The 26,735-nt window shown below is 55.9% G+C and overlaps 2 protein-coding genes across 2 annotated transcripts in view; one reads left to right on the top strand and one right to left on the bottom strand.

Moving 5' to 3' along the window:
- CIB4 (calcium and integrin binding family member 4) overlaps nucleotides 1-26,735 on the top strand; it is a 143,194-nt gene that overhangs the window by 6,974 nt on the left and 109,485 nt on the right. Inside the window, exon 2 of the mRNA XM_058682799.1 lies at nucleotides 7,101-7,209. The gene's annotated coding sequence lies outside the window, so the exon portion shown is untranslated. The remainder of the gene's footprint in view (nucleotides 1-7,100; nucleotides 7,210-26,735) is intronic.
- KCNK3 (potassium two pore domain channel subfamily K member 3) overlaps nucleotides 981-26,735 on the bottom strand; it is a 35,484-nt gene continuing 9,729 nt past the window's right edge. Inside the window, exon 2 of the mRNA XM_058682789.1 lies at nucleotides 981-2,029. Coding sequence (XP_058538772.1) covers nucleotides 1,098-2,029 — 932 coding nt within the window. The 3' untranslated portion in view covers nucleotides 981-1,097. The remainder of the gene's footprint in view (nucleotides 2,030-26,735) is intronic.

Here is a 26,735-nt window from a genome sequence, read left to right as displayed (position 1 = left end):
GGAGCTCTGCTTTCGACAGTGGGCAGGGTGGTCAGGACGAAAGGGCACCAAAACTCAGAAGCAGCAGCCTGGGTTCTTGTTCTCCTGTGCCTTTTGCTGTCTGTGCCACCTTGGGCAAGTCACTTCACCTGTCCGGGCCTCAGTGTCCCCTGTAAAGTGAGGATGAGAACTCCTGCCTTGCTGACCTAACCGGGTACTGTGAGAATCAGATGAATGGGTAGTCAGGGCAGGGTTTCAGAGGCTGAAACTCATTCCACAGATGTAAGAGTTGGTCATTGTCAGCAGCGGCTGGGCACGGCAGGTACGAAGTTTTCTGTTTGATTCTAAGGGCAGTGTCGGAGGCTGGAGGCCAGTTAACTCTCACCTCCCCGTGGGCTGCCCTGCAGACCAGAGGGCCACAATCTCCCCCTCCCTCCTCTGTCCCTCCTGCAGCCTGCCTGTCCTTGCTTCAGTCTGCCTGCCTTCTGGGGACTAGCTTTAGGGACTGCTGGGTTTCCACTTTCTTCATAACTGCAAAGCCATGCAAAACAACACAAAAGGTAGTGGGAGGCTGGGAGACACAGCTGGGGATGAGGAAGGGGAGTGGGGCTGAGTGGGGGTGACCTGAACAAAGACACCCTGGCTTTTGGAGCCTGGGGAAGGTGGGAGACCTGGCAGGACAGAGGTATAAATAGAGATGCAAACTTACACAGAACACGAAGTTTCCTCCGGATGGAGGAGGGGGGGGGTAGGGGGTGGTCTGGGTACCAGCAGGGCCTCTGAGAACGGAGGGAGCTCCTTAGATTTCCAGAGGGATGGGAGGCTCCCAGCTTCTGCCTTCCCTCCCCCACCCCCCACCCCCCACATTTCACATTTCTCGGAATTTGCAGGGCGCGGATGTCCTGAAACATCCTCAGAGCCCGGGCTCCTGCCGGCTGGTGCGAGCAGGCACAGTCGGGAGATGGGGGGTGGGGGTGGGGGCGCGGCTGGAGGAGGGTGGTGAGGGGTGTGGGGAGGGTCCCATGGGGCCTCCTCACCCACCCTGGCTGCTCCTCCTGGCAGGAGCCCCTCCCTCCCCCAGCCCCACAACCCCAGGCGCTCCAGGCCCCGCAGGGCGTTCACACGGAGCTCCTGCGCTTCATGAGGCCGCGGAAGGTGGACAGGCTGTGCAGGCCCGTGGACACCGAGCTGATGGCGGAGCGCTGCGCCCCGCTGCACAGGCAGCGGTGCGAGGGCGTGTCGCTGTAGCGGCCGCCCCCTCCCGGCGACGAGTGGCTCTGCTCGACGCACGTGTCGGACGTGGAGAGGTCCCGCGGGATGATCATGGGGATGGAGTACTGCAGCTTCTCGCGGCTCTTGTACCAGAGGCACGAGCACATGGACTGGAAGTGCAGCACCTCGGCGTAGACGTTGCGGAAGCCGCCGCCGCCCGCCGCCACCGTGGACGAGGCGGTGTCCGTGGTGTGCGCGCTGCCGCCCGCGCCCCCGCCGCCCCCGCCGCCGCCGCCGCCGCCGCCCCCGCCCGCCTGCCCGTTGCGCGTGAGCAGCGCGCGGTGCTCGGCGTCGCGCTTCTCGTCCTCGGCGTTCATGGTCATGAAGCGCAGCACCACGAGGTTGAGGAAGGCGCCGATGACCGTGAGGCCCGTGAGGATGTACACGAAGCTGAAGGCCACGTACTGCGGCTGCGTCTGCAGCGCCTGGTCCTTCTGCAGCGCCACGTAGTCGCCGAAGCCGATGGTGGTGAGCGTGATGAAGCAGTAGTAGTAAGCCTGGAAGAAGGTCCAGTGCTCGTAGTAGGAGAAGGCGGCGGCGCCGATGCACAGCGTGCTGATGCACGAGAAGAAGCCGATGAGCACCATGTTGGCCATGGACACGTCGGCGCGCCGCATGCCCAGCCCCCTCTTGGCGCGGTGCAGCAGGTACTTCACGAAGGTGTTGATGCGCTCGCCCAGGCTCTGGAACATGACGAGCGTGAGCGGGATGCCCAGCAGCGCGTAGAACATGCAGAACACCTTGCCGCCATCCGTGCTGGGTGCCGCGTGGCCATAGCCTGGGGGAAAGCCGGGGAAGAGGAGAGAAAGCACGCGCTGTGGGGCTGGACTTCCAGAAACCCTGGCCCCTTTCCCCGAGATCTCTGCCCTCCACCTCCCCAACCTTGCCGATTCGGGCCTCTCCTTCCAACCGGAGAGAAGACAGCGCACGATTATGGGCACATCCTTGACCCCCGCACGCCATGCTAGTTCCTTGCTGATGCCCCTGGTTGACACCATAGGGTAGGGAGGAAGGAGGAAACAGGGAGGATTAAGCGCCTTTTCTGAGGTCACACCGTTTGGAAGTAGAGCAACCTTGCGTTTGAACCAGAGTCTGTTTGACTTCAAAGACCTAACCGTTTTCTAAACCTAAAGAAGGAGCTGATTCATAGTGCTGTGGGAACTTCGTCCAGAGGCAGCAGGGATAGTGTGAAGGGTACTGGTAGGTCATTTGGGAGACCCGGTTTCTAGTTCAGTGTCTGTCGGCTTTGGACCTGTTCCTTGTCCTCTCTGGGCCTCAGTTTCCTTGCCTGTAAGGGGTGGAGCTTGGCTAGCCTGTGATTCAGTGTGGAGGGAGGGACGCTGAGGCATGGTGGCTCCTTGATAACTTCCTTGCTGCCAGCCGAAGCTTATGAGGGGTAGTTGGCAACTGGGGCCATCCAATGTCCCTGAGGCAGCTGGCCTACCAGTGTCAGGGAGAAAGGGGACGGTGCCTGTCTGCTAGCTGGCTGCATGGTGCTCCAGGGTCTCCATTAGCCCCCAGTCTGGTGCCCCGGGGTCATCCTCTGTGCCCAAAGTAGGGTCTGTCCTCATGGGGGGGGGGGGTGGCATTGCCCTTGTTGAAGCAGGGCCCCTGCCTGTCCTTCCGTTGTTACTATCACCGGCCAGACAACCCCAACCCCCATCTCCTCCACACAATGCCCGGCCCTCACAGAGCCAGGCGCCGGGAGCCGGGCAGAGGCAAAGCTTCCCTCTGAGCCAACCATCAAGTGGCCTTAAGTCAGGAGTTGTGCCTAGAGACCTGGAGGGGAAAGGACCCTGGATGGGAACTCAGAAGCCCTAGGCACAAGTTCTGGCCCTGTCACTTGTGGCTATGTGACCTTAGGCAAATTACACCCCCTCTCTGAGCTTGTTTTCGTCATTTGTAAAATGAGGTCTGCCGGTCCTGGCCCTGCTTGTTTTCACTGGGCTGTTACGATATTTATTACTTTTATTAATAGGATTATTATAATAAAATATTGCTGGCTGGCAGGATTTCCAGTTGTTCCTCCTTTCTAAGCCTTATCAAAACGTAACCCGATGCTGCTTCCTAACCGACTGAGCCATCCAGGTGCCCCAGCCCAGTGCTGCTTCTTCCGTGCAGCTGTCCTGAGTTCCTCACTGGAAGTGACCTTCTGTGTTTTGAGTGACACTGAGAATGTTCAGCTTTGAACTCCAGGGCCGCTATTACCAACACCCCTGCCCTATCCCCCAGCACCCCATACGTACAGCTCAACACTGGCTTGGGGTGGCAGGGTGGGCCCTGGCTGAACCTTGTCATGTTTCTCTCAAGCTTCCCCCTCCACATTGCCTGCCATGCCCAGGAAGTATGCTCAGAATATGTGCATGGCCAGGAAGGATACCATGTGCTTTGTATCTGATATGAATTCAAATCTTCATACTCTTCCAAGGACTGCCTTTTTTTTTTTTTTTTTAAACCTCTGTGGGCCTTGGTTTCCACATGTGTAAAATGGGGCTGATAAGTAGAACCTGCCTCCCAGGGCTTTTCGGGAGAAATAAATGAGATAATGTGTATAATGCACTTAACCTAGAGTCTGGTACGTATCAAATGTTCAATAATGGCTCGCTATGATTACTAATGAGCGAGGTGCCAGATTTCCCTCACATTTCCAGGCCGGGGGGCAGCTCAGTTCCAGTAAAGCTGGCATCTCTATTAGCCCAAGGCCATTTGAATCTTAAAGCTCAGGGAGATCTGGGGACAGCCGCTTGGAGTGTGTGAGGCTGTGGGCTGCCCTTAGAATGGGCTCCCCTTCCCCTCCCCACCCCCCCCCCCCCCCCAACCAGGACACCTAGCTGGTTGACTGTGTCACTCTGTGCCAGGGGCCTGGATAGCTGAGCTGTTGAGCTGCTGTGCCCGGCCTGTCTGCGTCCCAGCAGGGTGAGAACAGATTGTGCCCGCCAGCTCGGCCACGGCAGCCAGACCACAACTCACCTCGACAGCTGGGCAGGCCCTGAGCCAGAACTGCTTCTTATCCTGTCCTTCCCTGTCCCCCAGGCCAGCGCTGCACTGGGCGTGGGGGAGGGCATGGCACCGCGGGTGGGGCTGGACAGGGGTTAGGTAGCGTGGGCCCGGCCCCAGCCTGACGGCACGCTGGCTGTGTGACCTTGGGCACAGGCATTCCCCTCTCTGGACCTCTTTTGCCCTGTCTGCACTCTAGGGGTTTGAGCTACAGCTATTAATATCCAGCCTGGTTGCCCGACGCAACATGTAAGCTAGACACGTAAGTACTTCAGAACCTGTGGGGTTCGTGAAGAAGCAGGGGGGACAGGACCTCACAGGGAAAAGGCCGCCTGAGAGCGTGGTCCAGGGTGGGGGGCAACCTTTGCGGGCTCAGCGAGAAGGACCCCCTCTCACTGCCACTGCCACCTCTCCCTGTGCTCGCTCAGAGGCTCTGACTTCAGGAAAACCCAGTGTCCACCATAGCTGTGCACAAAGTCCCCTAGCTGCAGAGAGGCCCTCCCTGGTCTCAGTACAGCCCACGTGCCAGCAGACATGTGGCCGGCCACCTTCTTCCCCTGGGCCTGTCCGCACAGGGCATCTGCCCTGCCCCTGCCGACTCAGATCTATCTTGAGTGTGCTCGTGCTTCCCCAGCTCAAGGCCGGAAGTGACAACTCCATTCCCTGCCTTCCCCCTGTTGGTGCTACGCGGTGGCACAGCCAGGTTTACCCGAAGGCTCTTCTCCAGCCAGAGCCTCATGCCCCACTTGACCCACTGTCCTGTCCAGGGTGTCCCCAGCCTGGATGTACCTCACCCTTGGGGTCAGATACCCCCCCAGGGCTCGTCGTCCCTCCCTGCCACAGGCTGAGGCTTGAGGTCTTATCCTCCAGACACATTTTGAACCTTAATCCTGAAAAACTTCCACAAGGCCATTCTTCTGACGATCTCTGTTTTATAGCTGAAAAGGGCTGGAGAGGCCTTGTGAGTTGGCCAAAGCCTCTAGGACTTTCTGACTCATCGCTCATTCCGATGCCTCAGAGCCGATTCATCACCCAGGAAGGGTGACCGGGATGGGAAACTGAGGCCCCGAGAGGGGAGCGTTCCACTAGGGGTTGCATCCTTGGGCACTGCTCCGAGATGGACGTGGCCCAGTGGCAACAGGAGTGTGACGCCGGGGGAGCCAGATGCTTCTCCAAGTACCTGGCCCAGGGTCAGCACGGCCCCATCCCTTCATCTGTTTCCCTGTCATTGGGTGAAAGGGCAAGGGAGCTGTGAGGACCTGCTGACGTGGGTGCCCAGCTGGAAGCGGTGCCAGCTGGGGTGGAGCCACTCCCGGGGGGCCCTGGAACTTCTGGGAAGTAATTGGGAGTTTGGCAAGGCCCGTCTGCCTGCCAGCAGGCCCGCTGCCTGCCTGGTCCTTGCCCACATCAGGCGTGGGTTTTGAGAGAGGGGGCAAAAGATAACCCCAGTCTCCTCCCTGCTGTCCAGCTCTGTGAATCACTGGGCGAGGGGCTCCGTCTGTCCTTGTGTGTCACTGACACACACAGAAGCTGCGCCCCGCGCCTGATCCCCTGAGGACCCTCCCTCGCAGGACCTGGTGGACTGACCAGCCAGAACTCATCCCCCGATCATGAGACTCTAGCGGCTGCCTGTCAGAGCACTGACCGGGGCTGTCACTGCCCTCTCCTCTCCCAGCCACCTCTTCCTGAATCCACTAGACTTCTAGGTTCTCAGAGCCAGAAAATCCCTCAGTGATCATATGACCCAGTCCTTATGATGTAGAGATGAGGAAATAGAGGCCCAGAGAAGGAGAGTGATCTGTTCCAGGGCACACAGCCAGCGAATGGCAGAGCCAGGACTATAACCCAGGATACTCGGTTCCCAACGCAGTGCTCTGTCCTCTGCCCTCTGGCTCAGTGTGACCAAGGTTGACTTGTTCATTCAACAAGGGCCCAGCAGCCCCTGCTTGGGAGCAACTAGGCTAAGAGATGGCCCTGAAACCTGGCTGGAGGCATAGAATCCACCTGAGGAAGCCAGGTGGCTGGACATAAAATTAACTATGTGGTTAGACATAAATATTAATTTTGGCTATCTGGGGCAGCAGGAAAAATGAGAGGTGGGACAGGAAGCCCTAGACCTCAGTTTCTTTGTTTTCCTCCTAGTATCACCAAGGACCTCAGAAACTGGCCGAAGCTGTCTCCCAGGGAGATGCAGGGGGTTAGGGCCTCTCCCTATAGCCTATTTCCTTAGTTAAAGCACAGATAGCCAGTCTGAATCCTTCGTGATGGCCTTGGCCAGACCGGGCTCAGCTGCTGTTCCCCACTGATACCATGTGCCCATCAGTCTGAGTGCTTGACCTCCTGCCCCTGGCCTAGCTGGCTACAAAGCCAGAACTCTGGCCACAGCCTTGGATGGAGGAAAAAAGCGTGGGGCTAAGGAGGTGGGAGATCCAGGGGTCTGACCTGGCCCTGGCCAGAACTAGTTTTGTGTCTCGAGTTAGTCCTTTCTCCTCCCTGGTCCTCGACTTTCCTCCTTTGTGACATGCAGGATAGGGCAAGATAAAAGGTGTCCGTCAACTCCCCCCCCCCCTTTTATTATTTTTTGTGTTAACCCACCCATTTGTAGATTCTAAATTTTGAAAGCCTTTATTTATGAAGCGCCACATGTCAATCAGTGTGGTGTAGCTCCTACAGAGAGTGGGCACTGAATAGATCATTGTGAAAGGAATAATTCTTTCCCCACCAAAATTAATTAAGAACCCACCTGCCAATCAGAACTTCTGAATTAGCAGGGGCTAACTGATTCTAGAGACTGAATTAACTTATTGTTATGCTTTTGAAATACTAAAAACAGATATTTCTACTCTCTGCAGGGGATCTCGGCAGCTTACTGGCATAGATGACGGCAGAGTGCCTGGAGCCAGACATATTTCAGCTTGGGCCAAGTAACGGAAGCTTCTAAGTGCCTCAGTCTCCGCATCTGTAAGATGGGAATAATGATTATACTTACCTCATAGAGTTGCTGTGGGGGATTTTGAGGCCTTGGCAGGCTTTGGATGCTTAGGACATTGGGATCGATGAATATTAATTATGAGTGTGAATATTTTGGGGAACATCAAGATTAGATGGTCTTTAAAGTTCCTTTTAGCACCAGCAGCCCATGATTAGTGTTTCCCAAAGTTAATTTCCTGGAACAGCAGTTCCATGGACTGTTCATAACTGTTGGATGAGGAGAGGGTTGCTTGGTTCAATTGGACTGGAGGAATGCTGAATTTCACAGGGTTTGTTGTCACTGGATTTAAGTGTAGGCTTTATCAGAGCTGTACATGTGCAAGGTCGGTCAAAGTTGGGGGAATGGGCTAAGTTTTTCCACTTATTTGGCCTTCGAGGGCTTTCCTCACCGTGCGTGTTGCTGGAAGTTTGGAAAATGCTCCGCTATAGCGTCTAGAACTTTAAGGTCTTCCTTCTAGGTCTCTGACTTTGAGATTCTTGGATGTCCAGTCCCTTCTGTAGATGAGAAACACACAGCCCTTGGCAATGCCTGGCTGCATCCCGTTTCCTGGTTCCCCATAGCCCTAGTTATCTAATGTAAATAAGGGCACCAGTGAGGCTAATGTTTGCCCTGAGGGAAGATGGATCTGACCTGTGGCCTCAGGCGCCCAAAGACGGTGAACTCTGGGCTAAGCTGGGCTCGTGCAGAGCTGGACATGGGGAGGGGGCCTGACCTTGGAGCTGCTGCCTGGGCGTGGTGGGGCAGCCAGAGGGAAGTGGGGGCTCGAGGGAGACACAGGCAGCCAGCGGACAAGCTGCAGGACACGGGTGCCCCCCCGAGGGAGGCCGGACTCTCCTGCGGGGTCCGCAGGGGGGCAGTCAGGCCTGAACCCTTGGGTCCCCTCAGAAAGGCCCACTGAACACCCTGCCTCCCCAGGGGCCTGAGGCGCAGACAGGGAGCCGCCCCCTTGGTCTGGAGATGCTATGGAGCCAGGAAGTGGGATAGGAGGCTCCGCAGGAGTCTAATTGGTGTGTTAAAGGAGATGAGGCGGAAGGAAGCTGGCAGGAGTGCCCAGGCTCTGGGGAGGAGGGAGGAGGCTGCCTGGTGGAGACAGGGAAGAGAATGCCTGCCTTCTCCTCTAGCCTTAGGGTCCAGCTCAGACAACGCCTTTTCCAGAACTTTCCTGGATCCCTCACTGGAGCTGGAGGTTCCGCTCCCCTTGCCTGGCTGCAGTGCTTACCTTTCTGCCCTCAGCTCTGCAGGGCTCTGAACTCCCAGGGGGCCAGCAAGTCCCCTCAGTGTCCGGTGCAAGGCCTGGTAGGAGCCGCTGCTCAGAAAATGCTGTTCAGGGGCATCTGGGTGACTCAGTCAGTTAAGCGTCCGACTCCTCATTTCGGCTCAGGTCATGATCTCAGGGTTTCATGGGTTTGGGCCCCGTATTCGGTTCTGAGCGGGCAGCGCAGAGCCTGCTTGGGATTCTCTCTCTCCCTCTCTCTGCTCCTTCCCCACTCATGCTGTCTCTCTCAAGATAAATAAATAAAACTTAAAAAAAAAAAAAAAAGAAAATGCTGTTCAACCCAGGAAGCTGCTAAGTCTGGGGTACAGATGAGAGGAACCTCCCCTCAGGGGAGAGGGGAGGTGGCCTTGGCAGGAAGGCCTTTAGTGACTCATACCTCCTGTCCTTCCAGTGGCCCCGGGCCCCTGCAAAATGAGGTCAGCTTCAGGGGCCCAGGAGGAATCCCCCCTACCCTGGGCCTGGCCAGGCCCTGACTGAGGCCTGGGAAACCACCAGGGCCTCATGGACCTGGGTTGGGGGGAGGGACCAGTGTGCAGAGCTGGGTCTGGAGTTTGTCCCCTCCAGGCTAGAGCTCTCAGGAAGGACAGCTCTGAAGCACAGCACCCTCCCTCCCTCCATCCTGCCCCTTTCCAAGGCCTCTTTCCCATCTCCCCAGCCCCTCTTTCGGCTCTTCTCCGCATTCTGCACTGGCAGGTGCCCTTTTTACTCCTGCTTTCCCACCAGACTTTCCACCTGTAGGACCACTGCTCTCTCCTCTCTCTCTTTTAGCTGTACCCCATCCACAGGTGCCCCATTGCTGTGATTCAGGGTCCTCTGGTATAGGACAGCCCCTGCCACTCCCAGCCCCCACCCTCCCCAGGCCCACGTGGGATTAGGGGGAGCTGGGGGGGGGAGGGTGCTGGTGTCATGGAAAATCCCTGCAGCAGCCAAGGTCAGTGTTTGCAGACACAGCCTGGCCTGGAGCCAGGCCTGCCTACCCGGCCAGCTCCCTGCGGCCTATCCCAGAGGCTGGCTTTGCACAGGGGCCCTCAGAGGCACCCCAGGGCTGCTCTGGGTACCTGGGGCTGCAGCAGCAATCAGTCCGGGAGGGTGAGAGACTATGTAGTTCAACACACTCATTTTATAGATGAGTAGACTGAGGCCCAGAGAGGGACGGAGACTGGCCCTAAGACATAGTGAGTCCCTCACAGAGCGAGGACTGGAATCTAGGGCCCCCTGTCCCTGTCAGTCCTCGCTGCAGAGGGGAACATCCCAAACTCTGTTCTGGTAGGCCAAGGAATAGGGAAGGCTGTTGTAAACTCCATTAAATCAGGATCTAGCTTGAGGTGGGGCTAGACTTGAGGTTGGTGATGGGGCCAGAGTAAGTAGACTCTGATGATGAAACCGTGGTCCTTGACCTCAAAACACATTCTATCTGAAGTGAATCAGATGAACCATCTCAGTGGAAGCACTTCAATGTACCTTACAAAGAAGAGGCTATTATTACACACATTATTAAAATGCGTGGCAACAGTGGGAATTATCTTAGGAAGAACTTAAGACAGGGGCCGAGGGAAGGCTAGAGGTGGAGAACTTTAGTTAGCGTATCAGGAGGGGCTTCATGGAGGAGGTAGTCTTTGCCCTGAGCTCTGAAGGATGGATGGGAAATGCAGGGTTCTGACCGAGGGGAGCTGCTGAAGCAAAGACACAATGCAAAGAGACACAGGGCACATAGGAGGCAGAGATAATATACCTGTCCGAGGCTAGTGGGTATTCTCACAAAGGGAGAGGGGAGGGGGACCAACAGACTTTCAGGAAGGCAGCTTCATGATACATATCAAGAACCTTTAGAAACGTGTCTGCCCAGTGACCCTGGAGTGCCACTTCTAAGAATCTCTGCTGGGAAAATAACCAGAGATCGGAACAAAGATTTATGAACAAGGATGTTTATAGCAGCATTTTCATTGTGAAAAATTGTAAACAGTCCAAATGTTCACCAATAGGGTTTGGTTAAACATATTAAGGTGTGTTTATGTGGTGGGATATTGTGCAGCGATTAAATATACTCCTCAGCAGTCTCTTAATTACATAGAAAACCACCATAGAATGTTAAATAAAAATGGCAGGATACAACACTTTATGTATAATGGGACCCCACGCTAAATATATAAATATAAAAAAATGTATCTACACACACCTGGAAAGAAATACACGAAAAAGCTCGGAGAGCTTATCTTTGAATCATGGGGCTCATGATTAATTTTAATTTGCTTTTATGTCTTGCGTATTTTCTAAAAACTATTACTTTTTTAAGTAGCTAGCAATGAATATTGTAAATCTAACAGCAACAAAAACTCTGGATTTCTTGGAGCAGGAAGTTCACCTGAGCCGCATAGGTTAGTGAGGAGAGCAAGATAGGTGAAGGGTAGGGGAAGGAGTTCAAATCTCAACTTGGAGGCAATGAGGACCTGTTGATAGCTCCCGAGTAGGGGAGGGACATACCAAAGAGGTGTCTGTTTCCGGGGCGGGGGCAGGGGATGGTTGGCAGTAGGAGATGGGGGGGGGCGTGGCAGGAGGTTTAATTAGGAGGCCTCTGCACGGTTCCATTGTCAAGTGCTCAGGCCTAAACTGAGTTCAGTAGAACCCTAAACGAGAGTTCTACCCTTGTAGAGACATAGTGTGCGAGATGCTCTTGCATTTCTGGGTTTAAACTGTAAGTTCCATGTGGGCAGGGATTTTTGTCTCTTTTGTTACTACTATTTTCCCCACGTTCAGAAGAATGCTTGGCACATAGCTGGCACTTAATTAGTCTCTGTTGAATGAGTAAATTAAGGAAGGCTCAACACTGAGCCTGGGAGGCGAACGGGGTAGAGACAGGGAGGATGAACAGAGCGTGAGGTCCGCAGCGGGCTCTGTCACACAATAGGGCAGCGACTCCGGTTGTCCTTGGAAGCGCACTGACCTGGGGTTTATGGGGTCTGTTATAGGCCAGTCACTGTACCAGGTGGCTGTGGCCCAGGCCCGTGGCCTATCTGCATCCTTATGACCGATTGGACAGGACATGTGTGAACTCAGAACTTCTAACAGATTGGATTTGGGGGGGGTTTAATTAAATGAATTCACCATGGACAGTCTGGCACTGAGAAAGTAATTCTACAGCACAATTTAAAGCGGACTTGGCCACCTCAGCAGATGGCTGGAGATGCCAGTCCTCCTCTGTGGGCTTCTTGAAAGGCTGTGTCTATAACTTTGGCATCTGGCTGGCCTGAGTCCTACACTTAACACTCTCTGGCTCTTTCCGCTTTGCCCATGGAGGAGAAGCAGGCACATGTTGGCATTTCCGTGTCAGGCTCCCCCCAGAGGGGTTGAACTGCCTCCAGCAAGAAGCCCTATTTTGTCATGAGGGTAACAGTGGCCCGCCCAGGTGTTCCCTGTTGGCTACACCATGCGTCCTGGAGTTGAGCCTGTGCAGAGCCTGGCTGCCTGAAATCTCACCCTTTAGGCAGTGTTACAGGGGGCAGCATGGGCCCAGAGGGGCAAGGGTGCATGGAATTAAAAAGCACCCAACCAGGAGTCAGAGGCCTGGCTCCCATCCCAGCTCTTGCCAGTACCTTGCTGTAGGACAGGAGTTGGCAAACTTTCTTCTTTAAAGGGCCAGATAGTAAATATTTTAGGTCTCATAGTCTGTATGGCCTCTTGCAACTATTCAGCTCTGCCATTATATCGAGACAAAAGCCATAGACAATATGTAAATGAAGGGGTGTGGCCATGTTCCAACAAAACTTTATTTATAAAAATAGGTGGTGGGCCAAATTTGGTTTATGGGCCCTAGTTTGCAGAGTCTGCCGTAGGGCCTTTGTTAAGGCACATTGGCTTCCTGAGCCTCAGTTTTCATATCTGTCAAGTGGGATGTTAGATCGGAAGGTTATTTCTTCTCTGACCATGTTATAGTTGAAGATTTAATAAATTGCTAGCTCCCCTTGTTCCATGTACCATGCATAGGCCCGGGGGCGAGGGCTGAGTTTCGAGCAGAGTCTGGAGCTCAAACCTGCATGTAAAATTGGGATCCGCGGCTCCTTGGAGGCCCCAGCTGCACCTGCACGTATGTGGATGCTGCTCATGCTTTTTTCTTCCTGATGGGTTTCTACTCTTCCATCCAAGCCCATCTCAAAAGTCACCCCCTCGGTGAAGCCTCCCTGATCCTACCCACCTGAACAAATCAGTGCTCAGAGCCCTTTATTCATCACTCAACACGCCTCAAACCTTCATCCCCTCAACCAGCAGACTTTTTGAGTCCTTAATACATGCAAGTGCTCTAAGTTCTAAAATAGTAATATGTTCTGTGTTTTACTTGTGCAGAGCTTTGTCATTTACAAAGCAGTTTCTTTACCTCCTATCGTTTGAGCTTGCACAGCAACCCTTAGGCGTTCTTCTTCTTTTCCTTCCTATTTTACAGATGTGAAAACTAAGGCTCAGAGAAGTAAAGGGTTTTATCTCTGGCCGTGGATGTTACAACCAAACTTGAAATTCGAAGGCACTTCTCTTTCCACTGCCCCAGGCTGCCCCAGGACTCTTCCACAGGAGTGAAAGTCAGAAGACCTGGCTGGGGTCTGGTTTGAGTTCCACTGTGTAATCACAGGCAAGACCTTGCCCTTTTCTTGGCCTGGAGGCCCTCCTGTGGGAAATGAAGAAGCTAGAGATGTTCTTGAGGCCCTGTGACATTCTAGGATTCTGGACCTCCAGAGGGGCCATGCATCCTGCCCCACAAACAGTGGAGAAAGCACTGTTGGGTCCCCCAAACAATGACACTGGGCCTCTGGGAGCACATCAGACGCACAGTCGCTGGGGCCCGCGTGTCCGCAGAGCTGTTCCAGTCGGCGCTGAACAGATGCCGTGGGCCGCCTGAGAACCCTTTGCATTTTCCTGCAAGGGGGCCGGAGCTAGGCTGGCCTGGCCGGCAGTGCCCTGAATACGGCCCACAGCTGAGGCAGACTGAAGTCTGCGACCCCACCCCCATGCAGCCTCCTAGCACAGGAGGCCACATGGAGTCAGGGAGGAGATGACCACGTCTCCCTGTCTAGGTCTCCCGGGGCTAACATGGGCCAAGGCGTCAGGGAGTATTGTTGGTCCCCAGGCTCCCCCTACTGACTGCTGAGCCCCCAGGGGTCCCCAATGGACCCCCATCTAGCCCTGGAGTCCAGCCTCCTGGGCCCTGGAATCTTTGCTTCTTTTTACTTTTTTAGCTTCTTCTTTGCCTTTTCTTCCTTCTCTCTCTCTTTTTCCTCCTTCTTTCCTCCCCCTCCTCCTTTAAATTTTTTTTTAACATTTATTCATTTTTGAGAGACAGGGACAGAGCACAAGCAGGGGAGGGGCAGAGAGAGAGGAAGACACAGAATCGGAAGCGGGCTCCAGGTTCTGAGCTGTCAGCACAGAGCCCGACGCGGGCTTGGACCCAGGAACCGTGAGATCATGACCTGAGCCAAAGTCAGACGCTTAACCGACTGAGCCACCTAGGCGCCGCCCCCCCCCCCCACCCCCCACTTTTCTCATTTTGTTTTCCCAGTAATAACAGTAATAATGACCAAGCTGACATCTATTGAGCATTGGTGTGCCAGGCACCGTACAAAGTGCTTCATGCACATCATTTACTTTCATCTGCACAAACCCTGTATGAGAGAGGTATTATCTCCATTTCACAGGTGAGAAAACGGAGACACAGAAAGTTCCCGTTACTCACTTAAGACCACACAGCCGGTGAGTGGCCGAGTCGGGGCACAGATTCAGGCCTGTGGCCGTGCACAGTCTAGCCAACATTGACGGATTAGATGCTGCACTCTGGAAGGCAGGTGCCTGGGGTGTTCAGCTGAGGAGACTGAGCCTAGGGGCTGGGTGACTTGGACCAGGCCACATGGGCACGTGGCAGAGCCAGGCCTTCCCGCTCTTTCTTCCACGTCTCGGTGGCCTCCCGGACTTCTGGACTGGGGTCAAAGCAGGTGCCCCCTCCAGGGCCTTCTTCCCATCCAGGCCCTTCTCCCAGGAGGCTGGGCCTTGCCGTGCCCCAGAAGATGCCCTCCTGGCCTGAGCCAGATGACAAGAGGCAGAGGGGAGCTCAGAGCCAGCCCTGGAAGAGGGGGACGTGGTGCCTACAGAGGCCGAGTGGGCGGCAGGGGACCCAGGAAGGCTGCAGCACCTGGCTGGTCTCAGGAATATCAGTTGGAAAATCAGAGGGGCAAAGATGGCTTCGTTCCTCTTAGCCTGTCTTAATTAATTGAGCAGACGTTTCTTAAGCATCCCCTGCTTTGAGCCAGCTACTCTGCTCCGTGCCAGGAGAGGACATGGAGTTGAGGGTGGCTCGGTCTTGCCCTCTGGGAAGAGAAGCAGGCGAGTGGGAGGCTGAGAGGAGACGGTCCCTGAAATAAAGACTTGCCCCAGGATGTGTGGAGTCTATGCCAGAGGCACCTTCCTGTGACAGGGGGACCCAGACAGGGGGATCCTGTGGGCACCCGGAAACCGGAGGCAGTTGAAAGGCACAGCAATCCTGCCAGCGCTCCTGTGGCTGGGAACGTGGCACTCATGTTCCCTAAGGCCTCCAAAGGGTGTCCCCAGATACCTGGGTGTCTTGCTCAGGGCTGGAGTGAACACCTGGCTCATGCACGGAGCTGCCTGGCCCTTATTGTCGCCAGAAACTGGGCCAAGGTTACTGTCTGAGGCCATACTCTCTCTGTCCCCCTTTCTCCTCCTTGTCCTCCTCCTCCTTCTACCATTTACTCTTTTGTTTAAGTAAATTTTTAGTTTTAGCACAACCCTCAATTTATAGACTTATGGTGAAGACCTTCCTCCCTTTTTCCACTCTCACCGCCTCCCTGTGCCGATGCAACGCCGGCTGCTGTGTTCCTGCCCCCCTATCCCCTGCCTTCTCCCTCTTGAGGAGCCTTCTGAGGAACCTTCCTCCTGCTCTGGCCCCAACAGCATCCCGTCCTCTCAGCTCTCCACACGGCGTCAGTCTCTGCCACTCTCTTGCCTCTCCTGGCGGACCCCGCCTGCCATATTGACCCAGCTCCTAACGCGCAGTGATGCCTCCGTGAGCAAAGCTTCATTTAGTCAAGTCTGCTTGCACGGAAAGCGGGGAGGGGGCCAGCTGGCCCAGGTGGTGCTGGATACTGGACAACGGTTTTTAAGAGGCGGTCAGGGCCCAGGCTCGGTCCCCTGGTGGAGACTTGCCTCCTGGCCCCCACTGTGTGAGGCTGAGTGTGGGGTGGCAGGTGGGAGTGGGGAGGGGGGGAGTGTGTGAGGAAGGAGGGAGAGCAAGGGAGGGCATTCCCAGGCCAGAGGGGAGCCTATGCTTTCTCTGCCCTTAGTGCCCCTACCGCTAACGCCAATCCAGCACCCTTACGTTAATTATCTCCAGTCCTCACCGTGACCTTCAAGGTAGGCACTGTTAGCTCCATTTTGATAAGGAAACTGAAGCTCAGGGAGGCTAAGGACTGATAAAAATTGGCAAAGCCAGGATTCGACATAGATCTTTTGGCTTTCGGAGTCCAGACACTCTTGGGTGTCCCTGGGACCATGCACTTGGTTGACAGCTCATGGAAAACGTGGGCCATCATCCTAAGAGTACTGTAAATGCCTCAGGGCAGGACAGTGGGTGTTCAAACCATGTGAGGAGGGAAATGGTGTCCCTCCAAAGGCTGGTCCTTTCTGTCCCAGGGAGCAGCCCTCCGGAGGTCTCTTTGGAGACTCCTGGGATACTTCAATATGGCCCTGAGCAGGAAGTGGGGAGGGGGAAGCTGGAGGGCAAAGGGACAGGGCCCCGAGGAAGGCTGTCTTCGATGGACATGGCTGGAGTGCCTTCCCCCTTCCTGCAACAACCTTAGTTGAGGGCCTGGCCAGCCCCTTTGCCCCATGTGACCTCGGCCTAGCCTGCAGTTGGTTGGACGACTGATGGACACCTGATCCAAGAGGACCCAAACTGTCCGCTGGGCCGAGCCAGTCAGGTTATCTCTTTCAGGGACTGTGATTACAGGCTGACCAGCTGGTCAGCTTTGGGGAGCTGGGTTGCAGGGTTACAAAGAGCTGGGTCCTGGCTAGGACCACTGTGAGTTAAAGTCACGCGGGAGTCGGAGTTGCAGGGGAAGAGAAGCCAGGGTGGCTGGGTATAGCAGAGACAGGGGTGGCCCGAGAGAGGGAGGGAAAGGCCTGGGCTTTTGAATACTGGCCTTCACACTGGCAAAGCGCTGCTGGCCCAAAGGGGCTGGGCCTTGACTAAGCGCCAGCGGCTACAGATGGAGGAGCTGGGCTCCCAAGCACCAGACGAGGTGTGCCCTACGAGGTGAGCAGCACAGCGGGGGCCCTGGCTGAGTTTCAGGAGACCCACGTGGGCACAGCACTCTACAGTGTTTAGGAACATTCCTGTTGATCCTTACAGCAGCCCTGTGTGGCCCTCTGGGCAGGGGTGGTCCACGTTCAACAGCTGGGGACAGTGAAGCCTGGGAAAGTGGGTGTTTCACCCAAGGTTAGAGCCCCAGAGCTGGACCTGAGACCCAGGTCTCCTGATTCCAGACCTGCTGCCTCTCCCACATCTCACACTGCCTCTGTGAGCCCCTCTCTTGCTAGGTAGCTGGGTGGCCTGGGCATTAGAAATACAGTGGGTAAAGTGCCTAGCACAAGGCCTGGCACACGGAGAGTCTCAGGAAGCAGGAGCTGTTATTAGTGTTATTACTTTTTTAAGCACAGCTCTGAGCTGCCACCCACCCCTCGGAAGCCTTCTTTTATTCATTCCCCAGATGTATAAATGCGGTTTGGGGTGTCCACAACTAACCCCCTACCTGGCCTGGCCCAACACTTCTAGTACCTTCTGTCGCGAGGCTTCCCTGCATCCTTCCCACATCCCACCTCTGGGCACTTCCTCGTGTTACAGCTGCCTGGAATTGCCTCCTCCGTCTCTCCTGCCCTCCAAGGACAGCTCCGGGCCCCCTCTTTGGACACACTTTCCCCCAACTGGAAGAATGGCACCTTTTCCTGCCCTCGCCACTCTCTGCCAGGTGTTAGGGTTTCGCATGGAGGTGGGTCTCTCTCCGCTGGCCCACCTTGCCCAGCGTCCACAGCGGATTCCCAGCAGATGCAGGGAGCCAGTCTTAATGGAGGGGTTGGGTTGGGTGGGATGGTCTTGGAGTGAGTGTGGCCCCTGTGGCCCCTGTCTCCACCACCTGCTTCCACACTCCCCTTTCTGGTCGTGGCTAGTGGCCCAGACAGCTCTGGGCTGGCAGGGAATTTGGGAACAGATGCCAGGAGATGTGAAGGAGGCTTTTCTTAGGCTCAGCACTCTCCCCAGGGCTCAGGAGCTCAGATGGTGCAGATTGGCACAGTGCCCAGGAGGAGAGGGACTCCAGGCAACAGGGACTTCAGCCTGGAGCCAGCTGCCGGGACCTTCTCTCCCTCTGAGCCGGCCTGCAGATGTGGTGTCCCCACCCCCACTCGTCACACAAACATGTGTGCACAAGTGCACACACAGACACATGCACATACACGCTGGCTCCAGCACCCCACATGTCCCCACAGTAGCCTCTTGGCGTGACTCTGTCCACCATCCAGGGCAGAGAATGCAAGAACCAGACGGGCGGGCAGTCTGCACCTCGATACAGGAAGAGCCCCTCACAGGACCTGGCCTCTGGGCCCTGCTGTCCCTTCAAGTTGTTTAGGATTTAAAGAAGTCCCCAGATCCAGCCCCTCCCCCACAAAGACAGACTCCGCTCAGAGGCTAAGATTCCATCACTCTCCATGGAAACACATTTCACTGCACCCTACGCCCTGTCGGAAATGCTCCTCAGGCAGAATGAGATGACCAAGGCTCGGACCCTTCCCTTTCAGCCTGTTGTCCTCATTGGAGACAGCAAGCAGCTGTCCCCATCCCTGGGGACGCTGCCCTTCTCACAGAGACATGGATGCAGACGCTCGTCCCCCAGCCTGCCTCCCACTGCCTGACTCACCCTGGGCTTGCCACCTCTCTTCTGACCTCTGATTTCCCAGCCTTTTCAATTATCTCTGCCATTCTGCCGCCTTCTAAGCCCTCCACCCTCACCGCTGTTCACAGCCCAGAATCCGGTATAATAGGAGAATGACTTCATGGCTCCTATGGCCTATAGAGGCTCCTATTTATGCATTGGTGCCCTGAACTTGCTTTTTATGGTGCCAAGAGCTCCAAGCTGGGCAGCGTCCCCAGGACCCAGGCTGTCTCCGCGGGACCCAGCTCTCTCCAGCTACTGCTTACCGTTCTGCTGTGCCCCCCCCCCTCCCCCCCCCTCCTCAATGTGGAATCTGGGCAAGCTAGCTTTCTCTGCACTTGACTTTATTCAAATGATTAAATGCCTCTGTCACGGCTCCCTCCTCCCCAATTCAAAACAATACTAGCTGACTTTTATATGGTGCTTACCACGTGCCACATTGCTCTAAGCGAGCAAATACATGCTCCTCTTTTAATCCCCAAACAACCCTATTTGGTAGGTACTATTATTATTCCCATTTAAAGATGCAGGAGCTGAGCCACAGGGAGGTTCAGTGACTTGCTCAAGGTCATACATCTAAAACATGGCAGAGTGAGGCCCTCCCCATACTGTTTCTCCTGTTCTCTCTGTGGGCCTTGCTCCCTTCCAGCTTCTCCCATTCAGAGGAGGAGAGACTCCCTTCCCAAGGCCGACCCCCTGACTGCACTCTGCCCCGGTCCTGGGCTCTTCCTCCTGGCGTTGTTTCTGGAGGCCCCCCGTTTGGCGGTATTTTCAAACTGTCCTCTCCTAGTGTCTCAGTATTGGCCACAAGTTTGTTTGTTTGTTTGTTTGTTTGTTTGTTTGTTTGTTTGTTTAAAGGGAGGGAGGCAGGCCTACCATGCTCTTTCCTTGGTCTTACTTCCCCCAAGAATTGCCTCCCCTCTCACCCCTTTAGCTGCCCCCACTTCACCAAGACCGCTCTTGCTGAAAACCTCGGGAATTTCCTGAGTGTCAGACCCCGTGGCACAGGGCTGTCCGTACCTATGTGGCAACTCTAGAATAAATTAGAAAAAAAAAATGGGCCCCTCTGGCTGGATGTAGCCTCTGGGAGTGCATAGTTTGCTGAGCATGTTGAACTTCAGCTTCCTAACCCATCAGCTGGATTCTTTTGGACAGTGTACAACCTGGACAACCACACACAGGGTCTTGGATGTTGGCATCCTTACTGTCCTTCATATTCTGGCCACGCTCATCCCCGATGGCCAGTCTTCCTCTGCCTTCTTTGTGGACACTCCACTCTCCTGCTTCTGCTGGTCCTTTGTAGTCTCACCCACTGCACCCTGATTGTAAGAGTGGGGCAGGACTTTGCACGAGCTGCTCTGATGCTGGCTCCCAGAGCGGGCCGCCAAGAACTTGCCTCCAGCTCCACTCCATGCTCTACGTGGTTGAACTGGGACACCCAAGCTTGTTGTGACAACCCGAAAGCACCCTTCTGCCCCATGTTGGCTCTCTCTGTACTGCCCGATTCCTGTTAATGTGCTCGTTCCTTAGCCAGACTAAACACTGTCCCTTCCTCCTTTCCCCTGCACACCTTGTCCTAGTCCTCCTAGTCCTGTCCTTTTCTTCTGTTCCTTTAGCCACCAGAGTCATCCAGGCCCTCACCCTTTGCAGTCTGGGCTTGGGCAGTGGTTCCTGACCTCCTTGGCAGCTTTCCAGCCCCTTCCCTAATCTTCCCCACCCCAACTTCCAGATTATGCCCCACTCTGCTGTCTGCGTAAAAACCTGCTTTCGGCTCAAAATGTCACTCCTCCACTCAAAAACCTTCTGTGACTCCCCATTGACTACAGGGAAAGAAGCCCAAACTTTCAACCTGCCTTTCAGTGTCCTCTACCATATGTCATAGCTCTCCAGGCTTAGCTATTGCTCTGGAGCTGAGGAAAGTGTTTTGGAGCTCACCCTTGGCAGTGCTTTTCCATAGCTGAGCTCTCTGGAAGGCTGCCAGGGAGGAGGTGGGTGGGGGTGGTGGGGGTGGGGGCTCTGCCCTCTCCACCCCCATCCCAAGCAGAAGCCTTGTAATGGCCACCAGCAGCCTGACAGCTGCCCCTGCACCCCGGGCAGCCTGGATCAGAGCTCGGCCAGACTGCAAATGTGGAAGGCTGGTCTCCGGGCAGGTGGGTAAGAGATGAAGGGAACCGAGGAGCCTCTCACGGAGGAGTCCCTCGCCCAGGGGGAGAGGCAGGGCTTCAAGGGAGTTTAGTGGGACAGTGGGGGGCAGCCCGGCTGAATGGAGAGTTCATCCCAGCGCTTTCCTGTATGCTCGAGCCTTGCTTCAGTTTCTCACTCTCTTTCTGAGTGTCTGACAGTCAGGGAGGCAGGTATGGCTGTCACTCTCCCAGCTGAGCGGTGAGGAAGCTGAGGCCTGGGCAGGTGAGCTGACCTGGTCGAGGTCATGGAGCGTGTGCATCAGTGGCAGGACAGAGATGTGAGAGTTTTCGGGCCGAGTGGGAGGAGGGGGGGGCTCTCCCGCCGCCAGCCCACCTGCTCGCCCCGGGCTGGACCTGGGCTTTCAGAGCAGCAGGAACTTCCCTTGCCATCCAGTGAGGGGCTGGTTAACTCTGGTACCCGGTGGGGGGCCCCAGGGGGGGGGCGCATTTTGCCCTGCTCCGTTCCTGGCCCAAATCGGCACGGCACCTGGGAAGGGCAGCTGGCCAGCCGCGTGCCAGTGTTACTTTAAAAATAAACCAGGGAAGAACGAGGCTTAAAAATAACCCCGGGGATGTGTGAGAAGCTAATTACTACCACAGCCCCCTGTCAGGGCTTTGGGGAGTGGCTGGGCCCCGTGGTGCCTGCGTGTCCCCTCTGCTCATCTCTTCCAGTTGGGAGCCGGGTCACAGCACAGCCGGGGGCGGGCAGGGCCTCAGAATCTGAGGTAGGAGCTGAAGGTGGCTCTGGGCCTCCCTTCGTCTGGGTCAGGATGTAGGCAGGGTGGGGAGGAGAGCAGCCAGGCTGGGTGGAGAGTGACGTGGCCCAGGTCCCGGCAGGTTTCCTCTCTACCTTACTTATCTCTAGGCCTTGCCTCGTGACTTTCCGCTGGAATCATCTGGCTCCAAAAGGGACTTTGGGGTCCTGAGTCCCGCTCTTCTCTGGAGGCATGTGGTGGCAGCCAGGTGGCTCGTTTTGTCAGCTATGTCGCCCTATTCGGGACTCCTGACCACCGCTTCCCATGTGTCCCATTCTCTTGAGAAGAACTTTGAGGCCCATCTTGATCCATCAGGGTAAGAATGCCTGGCCCTTCCAGCTGCCCACTCCTGGCTGCCTCCACGTGCATCTGTGGCCTGTGAGCTCGCATCTCGGGACCCTCAGTGCTAAGTGGGGACTGGACTGCAGCTGGGCCCGGCCTGAAGAGCCCCCAGCAGCAGCTGCGGGGTGGGCAGGAACCACACTCCCATCCCACATACCCGGGCTCCCCCAAGGCCCTTGTGCTTGCAGACCCCCCACCTTTGGGAAGAGGTGTGAGGACATCCTGCATTGACAGGGAGAGGGACACAGGGCCCAGCTGAGGACACAGCTGAGGACAGACTTGCCGGATCAAAGAGAAAAAGCCGAGCTCACCCAGAGGAGGGAGGCAGAGGCCAAGACTGCTGGAAGCCGGCAGAAACGATCAAAGGACAAGGATGGATGGGGAGGTGGGGCAGACGGGGCAGAGGGGGGAGGCAGCAGCAAGGAGAGACTGGCAGAACCAGGGGCCGGTTGGGGGGCTGCTGCACCACAAGCAGGGGCTTTGGGGGCAGATGGGCCTGGACTGGATCCCTGGCTGGGAGCCCTGAGCTGATAACTGAGCTGGAACTTGGACCTCGTTTGCATAATGGACATAATGATAACCGCTCACGGGCCTCTGCAGGAGGGTTTGCGAAGCATTTATGAAAAAGGCCTGAAGACGGGGAGCCGTGACGGCCGTGTGTTCTCTCCCTTGCCTCTCTTGAAACCTGGTCCCTCTGTTCCACCTCCGGCTCCACAGATACAAAAGTCGCCCCTACCACCTTCGGCTCCCGGAACAAGCTGTTGAACGTGGCCCTCTGTTTTCATAGTCAGTGTCTCCCATGGCCGCCAGGCTGCCAATTGCCCTGGTGGTTTCCCTGCGGTCATCTGACTTGATTTCCCAGCAGCAGCTGGCAGCTGACAGCTCCCTCTCTCCTGAAACACTGCTGTTGGTCTCCAGGTTCCTCTCCAGTGTCTGGCAGGCCCCCTTTCCTGCTCTCCCTCCCTCCCTCCCCGTGTTGGGGGCGGTGGTGGTGCTGCTGGCCCTGGGCTTTTCTCCCCTGCTCCCCGCTCCTCCCAGGTGATCTCATCTAGCCTCGTGACTTTAAATATTATTTCCATCTGATAACTCCCAGATTTGTATTTCAGCCTTGACCTCTCCCTTGCGCTGCAGACTTGTCTATCTAACTGCCCACAGGGGCTGGTAATAAGCATCTGCAAATTAACTTGTATGTCTCAAAACAGAAGTTCTCGAATCTCATCTGTTTACCAAACCTGTTACTCTCCGGGTTTTACGTTCCGTCTCAGACAACGCTCACCCTCCATCCGGTTGCTTAGGTCAAAGGCCACCCCTGACTATCCTCTTTCCTTGATGCGTACAGTCCTCTCCCACCCTCCTCTTTCCCAACACACGCATCAGGTCCGGCCACTCTGCCCCAACACATGCCCTCAATCCACGCCTGCTCACCACGTCCACAGTCTTCACCTGGGTCCAACCTACCCTCATTCTCTCAGGTCACTGGAAGCCTGGCAGGTCTCCCTGTTTCCCTCTTGAATTACAACCACCTGACCTTCCCCAACCCCTACCACAGGGATCTGGTAAAAACTTTAGTCATATCACACAACACAGCGCTTAAAATCTTCCAGTGACTTCCGTCACACCTTGAGCAAAATCCAAGCTCTTGACCATGGCCTCCATGGCCCTGCAAGACCCAACCCTTCCACGCTTCCTCCCCCTGGCTCAGTATGCTGTAGCTCACTGCCCTTCCTGCGCTCTTCCTCAAACATGCCCAACTGTGGCCCACGGGCAACTTCGCATTTGCTGTCCCTCCCTCTTCTGCCCCCCAGAGGCTTTTCCTGATTTTTGCATCATATAGAACCCTCTGCCCATCCCTGTCTCTGCCACATCCTCTTGTTTTGCTGTCTCTTGGCACTTGTTACCAGTGAGATGACGTTGTTTATCTGTGACCACATAGCCCTGGGTACACCTACCTACTTCCTCTCAACTGTAGACACTGTAAGGACAGGAGCTGAGTCTTTGGGGCCTAGAGCGGTGCCTGACACATGGAAGATGCTCAGAGAACCAGAGGGAGAGGAGGGATGACTGTGCGGGCATACTGAGGGAGTGGAAAGGGCTGGGAGGCTGGGTCTGAGGACTGGCTCTGTGAACTTCTGGTTCACTCTCCAGCTCCCTCCACCCCCGCCCTGCATCTCCGTCTCCTCATCTGGAAGAGAGAAGTGTTGCACTGAATCAGTGATTCTCAAAGAATCCCGAGGACCCCAGGGCTCGCTGCGATGCCATCCACTGCCAAGCTGAGCCCTTGTTCTGCACAAGTATGCCAGCGTCAGCACCCTGAGCTCACCCTGCAGCCTCTCTCCTGGCCACCCCCTGTCAGACGGCGCTGGCTGGGGTCAGCCTGCTCCCAGCACCGTGACTGCCTCCCACACCCCACCCACGGACTACTGTGGGAGCTCCAGCTGGGGTGCCGCCCTTTCCGGTGGGAGGTTCCTGCATTCCAGCTGTCCCAGGGGCTGGGACAGCAGACTTGCTCTGCTGATAAGCGCGGCCTCGGCCACAGTCAGAAATGCTCTCTTTCCGAAAGGGGTGACTTGGAGGTCCTGTACAGAGCTCTATTCTTGGGACTGACACAGAGGAAGTCCCTCCAGGGCTCAGCCAGCATGGGGTGAAGTGGGGACAAGCATGTCACCCTGAGTAGTGTGCTTGTTAGGAAGGGCTGGAGGTAGAGGCCAGGAGCAGGTCCAACACAGACGGTCAGAGCTGTACGGGGGGCTCGGACACACCAGTCCGGTCCCTCACGGATAAGGCCGGGGGGATGTGACCTGCTGTGGGTCTCCCAGCCAGAGAACTGAGAAACATGGAGGGGATCGTGTGTCCCACTTTCCTTACTCAACTGCAGTAAGCTGTCGTTAGCCACAGCTCTGAGAAAGGACACAGAGCCCACCTCCATGAACCCAGTGGCTGACTCTGAGGGGCAGGCAGGGGACCTCAGGGCCTCTTTGGTCCCATGGAAGACGAGTGTTTCCAACTCTGGGGCACTGAGCTGGGCGTGACACCCTAGGGAAGGAGGCCTGCCACTCAATTTGGGTCCAGGTTTCTCTCTCTCTGGCCCCACCTAGAGGTGGATCAAAGACCAAGGGCGGCCCCAGAGGGTCTTACCATGTTTAACCCTCACTGTTGGAAAACCCATGATGCAAGGTCATATTGAAGAGGGAGTCACATGGCTCAGCTGGACCAAAGCCCCCCGATTTGTTCGCAGGTGAGTGATGCTCACATGGCTGATGGGCCTCGCTGGGGCTGATTCCCTTCCCTGGGGTTAAGAGCAGCCTGAGAGCTAAAGCCGTGAAGGTGGAGCCTGTCCCTAGGACCCCACTAAGACTCCCAGTCCCCTTTACCTGGAGGGAGGGTGCCGCCTTCTCCTGGGGCCACCCACCGACTCCTGCTGTCTCCGCCACCTGGCTCGCCCCAGGAGCTTTGGCTTGCAAACTCCAAAGGTTCTTCTTTAGCCATCCCTTGAATGTTTTTTAAGTACCAAGGAAACCCAGAAAGAAAATGCTAGAGGCTGGCTGGCAAGTGGCCCAGCCTCCAAAGTACAGAATGCTGATTCTAATAACTTCTCTTCTCTCCTGTGCTTCCCAAACCTGGCTGCAGACCCTTCGCTGGGGGACTCTAAAACTTCCAGGCTCCTGGGCTTAGCTCAGGCCTAATGAATTAAGTCAGGCCCTGACACCCATCACTCTGGCTCCAAACAACAGCTGTTACTGGGGACAAGTGTCCTACTCGGCACGCAGGGGCCATCTCACCTATCCCTACACACTGGGAAGCAGGTGACTTGCCCAAGTGGCCCCTGGCAAAGCCCCCTCTCTCACTCACTGGCCACTCCTAAGAACCGTCACTCTGTTCTCATTTCTAGTCTTGGGCTCCCATCCTGTTCGGAAAGATGGCTTTGGCAAATGTGTGAAACTAAGGCCACCCAGTGACAACTGTCCTCCCCCCCCCCCAATATTTCCCTTTCTGCCCTCCATAGGCTGGCATCTGCAATGTCCCCACATCCGTATCATGGGAATAACCCACCTTTAGCCACTGTGTAGGAGGCGAGGGCACTTGTGTTCTGGGGGAGAGGGTGGTTTAGGTTTGGGGAGGGGTCCTGATTTGACTCTTGCTCCCACATCACTGGCTTAGGATTGTAGGATGTGACCTTATGCTCTCCAGTCTGGTTTCTTCATTGGCAAAGTGGGAGTAATGATACCCGTGATTCTGGGTCCACAGGACCCTCAGAAGAGATACTATATGAACAAGTGCTTTATACGCCAAGGGCTGTGCGTGCTTTACACATCCCTGTTCTGCCACTTGCCAGCAGTGTGCGTTTGCACGCCCTCCCTAACTCCTCCGAGCCTCAGGGTCCTGGTCTGTAGAATGGGGATTGTAACAGTGCCACTGGCTGTGAGGATCGCATGAGGTGATCGTTGTCACAGGCCCAGCCCAGAGAAACCTCCCAGCTAATGGCAGCTTTGGTTCCTAACCGTGGAAACTGAGGCAGGCTCTGTGGGGAGTGGCTGCTTCTCATCAGGTCTAAGATCAGGACGGAACGGCCCAGGGCAGACCCCCCCGGTGCATCAATCGGAGGCTTCCTCCTGCCTGTGACTGCCCGCACCCCCGCTTGCCCCCAAGGTCCCAGGGAGCCCTTCTACACTAGGAGGAGGACTGGATCCATCCCAGAGGAGAGAGCTGCTTCCTGTATGGGAGTCTGGCATCTCTCTCTCTCTCTCTCTCTCTCTCTCTCTCTCGGCTGCTCCACTGGGGCCTGACAGTTGGGTCACTGGAGAGAGCCCCCCAGATGGTCCTGTGGCTGGAGGGCTGGAATGTGCCTCTCCGGATGTTTCTGAGATGGTTATTTCTGCACTGGGGCTGTGGTCGGGAGAGGCCCTACACATTCCTGAAGAGGGACACTGAGTCCATGCCAAGCTGTGAAGTCTCAAGGAG

The sequence above is a fragment of the Neofelis nebulosa genome, chromosome 9 (assembly GCF_028018385.1).
Source record: "Neofelis nebulosa isolate mNeoNeb1 chromosome 9, mNeoNeb1.pri, whole genome shotgun sequence".
Taxonomy (NCBI): Eukaryota; Metazoa; Chordata; class Mammalia; order Carnivora; family Felidae; genus Neofelis; species Neofelis nebulosa.
Note: the sequence above shows the minus strand (reverse complement) of the source record. Positions and strands in the feature narration are given on the sequence as shown.